Source organism: Cydia pomonella, chromosome 24, assembly GCF_033807575.1.
Source record: "Cydia pomonella isolate Wapato2018A chromosome 24, ilCydPomo1, whole genome shotgun sequence".
Lineage (NCBI taxonomy): Eukaryota > Metazoa > Arthropoda > Insecta > Lepidoptera > Tortricidae > Cydia > Cydia pomonella.
Window position 1 is genome coordinate 7123036 of NC_084726.1, and position 11989 is coordinate 7135024.

At 36.5% G+C, this 11989-nt stretch overlaps 1 protein-coding gene across 1 annotated transcript; it reads left to right on the plus strand.

Moving 5' to 3' along the window:
- Positions 1 to 1124: 1124 nt before the first annotated feature.
- On the plus strand, positions 1125 to 2766 carry LOC133531177 (spherulin-2A-like). Its single transcript, XM_061869313.1, has one exon. It carries the CDS (start codon positions 1240 to 1242, stop codon positions 2116 to 2118), a length of 879 nt encoding a protein of 292 aa, XP_061725297.1. The 5' UTR covers positions 1125 to 1239; the 3' UTR covers positions 2119 to 2766.
- Positions 2767 to 11989: the final 9223 nt, after the last annotated feature.

Below are 11989 nucleotides of genomic sequence, written 5' to 3' on the forward strand. Positions count from 1 at the left end.
TGGTTAACGTACTTAACAGGATATCGAGTGGTACCCGGATTTGATTACCGGGCTGGTACTTCCCGGCTACACGTTATCGTGTTTCTCAGATGGGCATGATGCATTATACTCGTATAGGTAATTATTATCGTAGCATGAAAAATTAACACAAAATTATTTTTCTATTTTGACACGACTCATACACCGATGAATTATTTTTTTATTATTAGTCAAATCAGGCCGATTGTTTACTACAAACGTTATCAACTCATTATATTATGTCGGGAAAGGTCAAGATCAAGTAGTAATCATAAATGTATCAATAGGTACCGTATATGTTTGAAATATATCTGTAACTACTGATGTATGCTGCAACATGAACACCTGTGAATACAGCACCCTCTGTTTGTTTTATAGTCTGGTGACTTTCTTCTACTTATAGTCATTTTGCGTTGGCTAAGCAAACAAGGTTTTTGTCAATTAGGTAAATATTTATTCATTTATGTTAAGCGAACAGCCTTTAGTCTACACTTATATACAATAGGACATGACGATCAACATAGAAATCGATTGAATTTATCCGCGAGCTTTGACCCAATTATCAGTTCATGGTCAAAAAACATCATGTTTTACATAATAGTCTCCGAGTAATCGGTTAGCATCCATAAGAAAAAAAAAACAAACATTTCGATGAATTGGGGACCTCCTCCTTTTTAAAAGTCAGTTAATAATATACTTATAGGTGTTTATTTATGTTTAGTCACCTGCAATAATGTAAGGGGTAAATATATAGGTCATACTGAGCATTTTTTACTATGTGACCAACCCCAAAATCGCAAAAAAATAAATTGACTCTCCCGTAGAAAATCTCAAGGTCAGACAGCCAAAATGTATTAAACAGCTAATTTTTTTTCGCGTTTTCGGGGTTGATCCCCTAGTAAAAATTGCTCAGTATGACCAATATATTCACCGCGTAAATTATTGCAGGTGACTAAATAAACAGCCTGTATATTAATAGCTGACTTTAAAAAAGGAAGGTCCTCAATTCGTCGAAATGTTTTTTTTCTTTATGGATGTTAACCGATTACTCGGAGACTATTATGTAAAACATTATGTTTTTTGACCACGAACAGATAATTGGGGCAAAGATCGCGGCAACACAAATATTCATTCAGTCATACACAGAATTGGGAAGTAACTTCACATGTTACGTTTTATTTGTATTCGTAATTTAAATTTTAAAACTATATTTCTAATATTATGGATATAAAACTAGTTTTATTGTGTGTTATTTTAAAAACAGTGTGTGCAAAAATATCTATAAATATAAGAACAGATTCGGGCATAAATAATGTATCTATTACATATGATGGCTCGGACTCTCAAGTGGTGAATGCTCTCGACATTGACCGTTTCAATCTGAGAAGTCAGACTTTCAAAGAAGCTGTCAAAACTCATTTTGGTGAGAAACCAAGTAATATTTATTTTAAATCGCCTACACCGTGGGATGATCTGTATAAAACGTATGGTTGGGAGCAAGTTACAAGAGTAATAACAGTGAAATCAGCAAGGGTACGTGACGTTACAGTCAAACCAGTCATAGTATTGTCACATGATTTCGAAAATTCGTCAAACAAAACCATCAAAGTTAACACTGGTATAAGTCAGACGATTGAACACACAGTATCGACAAGTTGGTCTAAAAATCAAGAAGTTTCCATTTCACAAGATGTTGAATACGATTTGAATATTTTGGTTGCAAAATTATCCGGTACTACAGGACTAACGTACACCTCTACTCTAGGGAAGAGCGAAGAGAAATCTGAATCGGTAACTGTCGGGGCAACTAGTGCTGTCGAAACGGAATTGGCACCGGGACAGGCCGTGACAGCTGTTCTTTCAGCCAAACGTGGCCATTTTGAAATTGAGGTGGTTTATAAAACCACATTGCGAGGAAAATTAGCTGTAAATTTCAAACGTGGTCACAATGGGCACCATTTTTGGGGACCTTCGATCACGAAAGTTTTTAAAAGCGGAGGATTGAAAAATGAGATAACGGAGGCGGAGCATATTAAAGTTGGGTTTTATTCTGAGGCTTCATTAAAAGTTTTTGATAAAACTACAGGGCTACCGGTGTAAGGATTTTTATATTACTACTTATTAAACCTTTGTTTGAATATATTGTTTTGTTTTTTTATCACTTACTGAAATATGATCGTCCACAACAACGATTTTCGAGTCTATGCGGAGGCGGAGTAGACTTACGGGAAAAATTAGGACAAAAGGATGACCGGTAGGATCGACCTCGATTACGTAAGTTATCTATTACTGCCATTAAGGGGATTGTACTCATTTAGGACAATTGGGACAAGCTTTCAACTGAGACAAGACGGCCTTTTATTTAATGAAGGCCGGTTGTGTAGGGTTCACTGACGGTTAAGTGGTAATTTAATGATGATTAATAATGATGTTTTGTGTTTTCCTTTCCTAGTCTGGATGATTTAGGAACCTACTTGCGATCATGGTTAGTAGAGTTAGCTGCAAAAAATGCCTGACGTCCCATGTAGAACTTTTTATCCAAGTGGTGTACCTTTGCTGTAGCTGACTGTACTTAAATAACGTTTGGGCAAAACTAAGGGAGGGAAAAGTATAAGAACAGCTGGTTAAAATAAACTCAATAGGTATTTTACATCTGAAAGTTTGTATGTTTGGATATTGGGTGTTTTAATGTGTATTTCTCAATCACGCGAAAACAACAGAACCAATTTGGCTGAAATTCGGTTTGAGCACCTAAGTACTTTTGCCCTGGAAATTTGAAGTGGGCAAAGACCTTCACGGCTACCAGGAGTTGGCGTTTGACATTTACGTTAGCGTCTGCGTGAACTCAATCGCATTCCTTCCCACTCTACATCAGTTTCAGTGCGAGCGAGATGGACTGTGATCTGGTTAAGCAGTTGCCAACGTAAACATCAAGTGTCAACTCGTGATACGCGGATACCGTTAGCTTAATACCTACCTAATACTATATCTGTGGGAAGAGGGGATAAGGATAGTAAGGTTAGGCCGGTAATCAACTCAACCGTCCGTAACACCGGCCCGATCTAGTGCATCTATTGTCCACAAACAGGATTGCAAGCTCACGCATGACTATTGTATATTTAACCAATCCTCATTCACTTGCAACAAACAAAAATCAACTCTATTCCCATATAACAAGTTCTATACTCACCGCAAAAACTCATCACACATTCTATAATAACCAATTTTCTTTAACTGTTTCAATTAACGAAAGTAGATCTTAAAATAATACTATCCAAGCTGTTCAAAACGCAAATCTAATTTGGTAATGAAACAAGAGCTTTTGCAAGCAGCTCAGACGATTTTCAAGCTTATTTCTCAAGTTATAAGGGCGACGAAGATGGTAACTAGGTGTGGCTAATGCGTTTTGTTTATGCTAGGTCGTCCTTGGAGACACCTGTAACTGGGCTAAGTGATTACCGGAAACGACATTGAAGGTATTCGAATTAGATCGAACACATTAATATATGTAAGACTCGAGGTCCATAGGATACCGGACCTTCGATAACAGTACCCCTAGTGTAAATAAATTCGATTTCGAAACGTGACGTACGCGTTTGCGTTTAGTCTCATTTTGTATTGGATTTAGAAAGAGCGCGCCAAGCGGGACGTTTTGGAAACTCAAAATCCTATACAAAATGAGACTTAACGTAAACGCGTTCGTCACGTCACGTTTTTGGACCCGGGTATGTCCTTAAACTACGTCCAAAAGAGAGGTATGGGCAATGTGAATGCCATCTTGTGTGGTAGGGCACAGCCAGTGGATGTCATTCCAGATCTAGAGCAGAGCCCAACTGGGGAAGTACCTCCACCTTACAGAAAACCGCAGCCAAAGTTGCAGGTGTACATAGGCTACGGAGACTGCTTACCATCAGGCAGGCCGTATGCTTGTTTGCCACCGACGTAGTATTAAAAAAAAAAAAAAAAACGTTATGATGTCGATCAAATTTACACTAGGGGTACAGTACTAATTAGAGGATACCCATAAGATACCGGCTTACAAGACAATACACACTAAACAAACACCTACACAATATGGGTAAAACAGACAGCCCCATGTGCAGAGCGTGCATGGAAGAAGAAGTAACAACAAAACACATTCTCCTGCTGCACACTAAGAGCGGCAGTTAGCAACCTGAAAACTTTGCTGGACTTCGTGGAGGAGCTGGGGTGGTTACAGTAGCGCTACCTCGATTCACGCAAAATAGGCACAATGGTTGTCGATTTGCGGAAAATGCCCAGAAGCACTAAGATACAGGATCATCAGTAACTATAATATGTAATTATGACACACAATCTCGAAGAAAAATAATGTGGAATCCCAAAAAAGACAAACGAAAAAATCAAAAATGTGTGGACTTTTTACTGGACTAAAAAAAAACCAGCACCAGTATAAAAAATCTGCTTATTGTTTCCTACTCTATAAAAGTAGAAAAACAAAGTCTTGAAAGGTAGAAGACGGGACCTCTAATAGTTTTTGAGAAACAAGATACCTATTTTTGGGTCCCATACAAAAAAAAACAGACTTTATTTTTTTCTGCTGTCAATATGCCTTATTTCGAAAAAATGTATACCACATTTATTGTTATTTATATAATTCTCTTTCGGATGGCATTAAAAAAAATGATTTTCTGAAAAAAGTGCGAATGTCCTCTTTTCGAGCCATCCAGCCGACCGTGCGCTGCCAGCGGCACCCTTATGTTAACGGCACCAATCATGGGACACTTAAGAGAAAATTTGGAGTATTTTTTATATTTCACCGATATCTTTAAAATTTCTACCTATTTATGCTTTAAAAGTTGAATGTCCAATTCGTCCTTTATCTTTTCTATATATTTAATGAAAGCTACTTCCATTTGTTTCAATATTATTAACCAATTAAAACTATGGTTTTTTGCTCCGGTCATGGGATGTATGGCGCAATTAATTTTCGAACTAATAAACAATAACAAAGAAAAATTAAACTTAAGCAGCTCTTTGGCTCTTGTTTATGGTAAAATGTTGCCAGCGATTGAAAACTGATGGCAAATACTTGTTTTACGGGATTTGTCTATATCATCCCATTACTGGTGCCTGTTCCATTATAAGGGTGTTTACTATTTTTTTTATAATATTTTTATTTTTATATTCACGTTATAAGCAACCTAACTTAAAAAATTAAGTGATTAGGTCAAGTTATGTTCTAAATGTTCTAATGAATGGGGAACCCAAACAAATTATATCCAGCTTGAAACGAATGTAGTATGATACGCACACTAGCATCCCCCCCCCCCCTCCCCCCCGTTTTATCATGAAATATTGTTTCTGAGAAAAGTATTAGAGTTAGGAAAAAAGTGTCAATGTAAGAAATCATCTTTAATAAATACTTAACACAAGGTTATATTCTTTTTTTATATGATACACTATTTTCATGTTACAGCTAGATTTTATTGACACTTTATTCTACAAATGCATACTTTTCCCAAGAAATAAAAATAAAATGTCAACCGGGATTCATGCGAAAAGGGGGGGTTGCGTCAGGGGAGCGGAGGGGACGCTATTGTGCGTAAAGCACCATGCCCAAAGGTCATCCTAGATTAGTTTCAATTTGGATATAATTTGTTTTTCAAAAAACATAATTTGTCCGTGTCAAAAGAAATGAGGAAAAAATTTGTATAATTAGGTAGGTACTTTAAACTTAATGATGTGCGAAACGAGTCTATGAAGTATTCTGAAATTAGCCCGCTTAACACTCTGTTAGGGCACACAATGTCGTTATATGTAACTTACTATATACCTATTAAAACATTTCGTCATAATATATCTACCGTAATTAGTATGTATAAAAATCGAATAATAATAACATTGTAAAAGTAAATATAAGATAAAAATAACATTCCATACATTCAGTTTTTACCAATAGTCAAAGTAGTTTTTCAAATATTGACAATTTGCGTAGATATAAGTAAGTAAGTAAGTAAGTAAATATTCTTTATTGCACCAACAATTATACATTTTACATACATGTAAAACTACAAATGATTTTTAAAGGAAAATAGAACCAGGTAACAACAGGCGGTCTTATCGCTAAAAAGCGATCTCTTCCAGACAACCTTTAGGTAGCAGGAAATTTCGAACTCATACAAAAGTCAACAGGTAGTGCAAGCTCGAAATAATATTATTTGTCCGGCTCGAAGGACCAAATTGGAAGAGATCTACACTGAAATAGATGTAATATCCTCCTAAGGCTCAGAAATTTTAACCTATAATGCAGGGAATACAGTTGATTTCATTTTGTTTGAAAATTGAATGAAGCTAAACAAATGCAACTTTGTTCCAATTGAATATGATTTAAATTTCATCGAATTGAATAATAAGTAGTATAGGTAGTATAAGTTCTATAGGACCTTGGGCCTTTCGAGGATAGAGGTCACATAGGTAAACAGGTACCTATAAAAGAAAGATGAACTAGGCCCTTCAGTGGTGGAGGCCGGATCCGAACCGGGTCCGAGAATGGGACGGGATTTTATTTAGTATATGACATGTATTTCAGTTTATAATTTAAATATAGCAGTTTGACTACTTATAACACACAAATCAAAACTTTCCCGCACGTTCCGTGCATATGTCGAAGCTTTAAACAGCCATATGTACTGTAAACCATTGTACGATACACGTACGAATAGGTAATTCGCAACTCGTAATTCATCACCACTAGTAGCGAATTTCCTATTTTCTGCACTTGTATCGTAAATAACTATTTTATTTCTCATGTTCTGAAAGAGGGTCATTGTTGTTCTAAAAATTGTGCAGAAACGGATACGTCCCTGCACTAGAGTATTTTACTTTCCAAATACGATTTTCGATTCTTTTTACGATAGTCAATTGAAATTTGGATTTAAATGGATTTGTTATACAATTTCCATTCTGACATTTAACTCACACCATTCCATAAATAACGATACTTTTACCTAAATTATTAATTAAAAGTACCCTCAACAGACACCTACAATAGTACCTCAATATTTTTTTTATTTACTCACGTTTAGAAAAAACACACATGCATTTTATTTTCCTTGTATTTGAAATGAAAAGTAGAGTGTTTAACTTGGATGAAAGGCATCATTTTAGCCTCGGACTATTAACAAACTGCCTCGGCAGAGATGAGAAATGAGTGCCTTTCATCCCTTGGTTAACAATTTATTATAGTTTCTTCCCAACTTGAACGAGATCTATCTAGGGCTATAACCGCGAAAATCGAAGTTCGTCAATTGCGGGCATTTTTCTTTGTCACTCTAATTACGTGTTAGGGAGAGTAAAACAGAAAGATCCCTGCAATTTGCGAATTTCGGTTTTCCCGGTAGGTTCCCTGCTCCCTTTGACACCTTTACCGGGATTTGTGACACCAGTACGTAGACCGTGTATGTCGAAGCGCCTACTTGTATAAGATGACCTATTGTTCGCTAAAGCAGATAGGATATTCAGATGGGACCTTTCCAACCGCACAGAGGGCACGTGCGAACCAGTCCAGTCATAATCATAAGAGGGCTTTGTAATTAGGGTGACTGTTATTTAGTCTGTCAAGCAAAATATGTCAGTAGCAATGTACAGCAAAGTAGGGCAACACTCAAAAAGCAGTATTGAGTTGGTATTGCGCTAAGAAAAGCACCAATGTACATCGAACCAAAACATGTAATTATCATAACCTCAAATTTTACAAATATGTATTTACGATCAACGACCGTGATTGTATATTGTAGGCACCTTGACTTTGCTTAAGTTCATGCACAAGCTTGGTGTTTAATATATTGGTATTTAATGGTGACAGCAGATATTTCTCTTGAAATAGCAACGATTCAGAATGTAAACAAACATGGCTGTTATTCAATATCCACATGCCACAGATAAAACACAGATGACACGCGATTTTGGAGTTATTCGAAAACAGTGTTGCTAACCCGCGATTTATCAAATTTGCCGCCTTTGCTACTGACAAGATTTGCTTGATCAACGGCCCGATTCGAAGATTGATCAAGACATGTTTAAGATCTTCGAATGATCTTTAAAAGATTGATAACTAAATGACATGTCAAAATTGACATTTATTTCGATTCCGCATTCCGCTGTGATCCCAATAAGATCTATCTACGAGATTTCAAAAATATGCGGATAGGTACAATGTCAATTATTCAATTAAATTATTAAAATAGGCATTATTCAGTTGCAATTTAACATTCAAATTAATTAAAATATATCGACGACGCTACAACACGACTCATGCGCAGCAAAAAGCGCGAGCGATGCATTGTGAACCGTATCATATTAATAACAAATCAAGTTAAGATTTTTTAAATCTTGAATGCCGCTTTAGGATATTAAGGTCCTGTTACATTGGTTCGACCTAAGAGCATTTCATAAATCACATTTTCCGATCCGATATCGGATGTAGGACCCTACAATAGACAAAGACAAACAATACTAAAAGATACATAAGTCTATCCCTTTCGGTCATTTCAGATCACGCACACTACTAGAAACATATTGCTACAGAAGTACACATGCACGCACACAAACAAAAATTATCGTCCGACATAGCTAAAACTGTCGGAAGCACCTTCCATGTTCATGAAAAAAAAAGCTACGGGTGAGTGCCATATGGCATGATTGGCATGAAGTCCGTCTTTTATGAGTTATATATCGTTTTTTAGTAATAATGATTTAGTAAATGCATAAATAAACACAAAGAAGTATTTTACAAGTTACGTTATTCCGACAGCCGATATCGGATCGGTCAATGTGAAAACGCTCTAACTCGAGTTAGCCTGCGCTTTTAAAGTAAGAAATGCATGCGTGTACAATCAATGTATTAAATGTGACATTATCTATGAAAAGGGACCTTATTGTCAGTGGCGCTTGCGCCATTATCAACGATGCTCCCATATTATAAACAACACCGCGCTACGCAGTGCGGCGTAAGCGCCATCGACAATAAGGTCCCTTTTCATAGATAATGTCACAAATATCGACACGAACAAAGTGCCAAATATATGTATACACGACCTTATTACCTATATGTTAAGGTGGTGTGCACATAGTTTTGGCACTTTGTCCGGGTCTATATTTAATACTGTACACTGCAGCCATAGACGTCATTCACACAGACTACGCTTTACGAAGTTTCTCAAAGCAACAATGCTATAGAGGCGACAGGGGGAGGGGGGAGATGACCGAGATGACCGAACAAGTTGATCTTATGGATCCTTCAGTAGGTGTAGCAGAGAAAGCACTATTATGTTTATCCTTGTCATAGTTTTTGCCTACTTCTAAAATGTCATGTATATAAAAAGTGGTGGGCAACAATGAACCTGACTAAATTATGTAGGTAGGTTGTTATTGGTTTGTTGACATGAATGTTAAAACGTGTTTCTAATTTTCGCGCGCCTTGTATAGGGACATATCATGATCACTGCTCACGCACAGTTAGTGCTTGAAAATGGAAACCAGTGTTTCCGAAACACGTCGGGCAAGTGAATAAAAAAACGTGAGCTGAGTTAAAAAGTTAGTATGAGTCTGGGCAGTTTAAATTCAATTAATTTTGTAATAAAACCTTTATGATTTGTTGTCTGTTTGGTGCAATTAATAATATTAATTTTATAAATATGACAAAAATGTGGTATCCATAGTTAGTGATTAGCAACGCAGCCCTCGGCAAGTGGACAGACTAATTTCGAAAAAAAAAAAATAGCAAGTAAGAAATATATTTTACATACATAATACTTACTTGCTAAATATTTTGGTATGGGTCGTGATTGCCGGTTGTCTTACATACAAGCTAATTCGAACAGGTACATGGACTTCAGAATGATATTTGAATATTTAGTTATCGTGCATTTCTCTTGTACAGATAAGTACAAGAGAAATGCACGATAGCTGAATGACATTACTTACGAGTCATTCTGATGTCAGTTCGAACTGGCCTGACATGTTCGTAGGCGCTTTTCACTTAAATCGGCGCAAAATTCAAAAATGTATTCTGTAAGTAGGTTTCAAGGGCTCTTTTACAAGTCAATACAACATTTATATTAACATCATATAGTGACATGAAAAATACATAACAACATTTATAAATACAGCAGCCAATATCAGGGTAAACATTAGGTACATTATTATAATCTTAAAATAAATAATTACTACAATACAATAGAGATGTATAGTCTCTTCTCTATGGTTAAAAATACATTAATTCTGGAGATGTAAAAGGTACCTAATGCCAGAGTACTAACACTAATAAGATTTGGAGGTGTAAAGTCTCTCCAAGTGTCAAAATAAAATTTATAAACACTGGCGCTGGCATTTAATGTGGTAAGTGGTCTGTGTAGCAGAAAACCCATACCCCAATTGACATTCCACAGGTTATGGCGATCGTGCGAGAACCAAATTGGGTCTACCAAGTTTTGCAATGCGGTATGTTTCAATAGATATGTATGAGGTGGAGGCGCGAATGGACGCGTTATCTAAAATTAGTAAATCTTCTAAGTCCATATGAGTTGATGTAATCAAAAGGGCAGTTACAAAGAGTGTCGTCGCAAGAAAACATCGTCATTATAATTGTAGCGTTGCACGTTGTCCCAGCTTTTTTAAAACATATAGATCGAGTCATTCACGATGACGCGCGAATTTGACAAATCTCACCGTTAAGGCGATACGCGCCGTTTTTATCGAAAGAATGTTACTTTCTAGAGGCTATTTCTTCTAAATGGATCAACAAAAAATTAAGGAAAAAATATATATGAATGTTCATTTTATGTACAACAATCACAATATTTAACTTTTTTCCTAAAATTTATAGTTTCACCGTAAAAAAAAAATAATACCACAAGCCATTTTGCGGCTATATTTGCTTATTTCTACTAAACGGCTTAATCGATTAAAATTATTTTTAAACTAAAAAAATGGCAGGACAATATGAACTAAGCCACGATGCCTCGTGAATGACACTGACACGATCTTAACTTGAATGAAAAGTGACATAGACACAGATTATAGGTAACAGTACCCCTAGTGTAAATAAATTCGATTTTGAAACGTGACGTACGCGTTTGCGTTTAGTCTCATTTTGTATTGGATTTAGAAAGAGCGCGCCAAGCGGGACGTTTTGGAAACTCAAAATCCTATACAAAACGTTCGTCACGTTATGATGTCGATAAAATTTACACTAGGGGTACAGGTTTTTGCAAATGGTTGTAGGTACCTAACTTGTAATATAAGCGGAATTTTTTAACGTCTTTTACAAAATAGTTATTTTAGAAAAGACTTCAGTTTTATATTTATATTTACAAGTTACTAGCTTTTGAAAATCGGGCCAAGGCCTTTAATTGTTTCTAAAGTCAGGCTAAGCCAACTCTGCACCGTATTTCATAGCACATGCAGAGTGTGCAAGTGTCATTTTAAACTTGGGTGTCACCAAGTGGGGGCGGGTCAGGGGGCACTTGATATCTCACACTAGGTACAAAAATGATTATACCTTCATATATGCATGCTTATTTACCTATATATATTGAATTTGTATATATGTAGGTATATTTAAAATACCTATTGATTGATTTTAGAAGTAGGTAAAATGTATATTTAGCGAATGGGAGGCGATCGGGCGGTGAAAAGAGCGTTTGGGGAAAAACCGACAGCACGCCGCCCAGCCGATCTGGCTAGGTATAGATGGGCGGATGTGGTGGACACGGATCTGCACGTGCTCCAGGTTGAAGACTGGCGAGAGGCTGCACAGGACCGGGATCGGTAGCGAGCAGCCGTGTTGGAGGCCAAGACACACTTTGGGTCGCTGCGCCAGAGGAGTAAGTAAGTAAGTATATTTGTGTATCTTATTATAGTAATATCGACGTATCGAATTTTGTAAATTTGTTCAATAGAATTTAAATAAATAAATTCTGTAGACTTG

Excerpts from the sequence above, each read along its gene's own strand:
- LOC133531177 (XM_061869313.1), top strand. The coding sequence starts at position 1,240 with ATGGATATAAAACTAGTTTTATTGTGTGTTATTTTAAAAACAGTGTGT.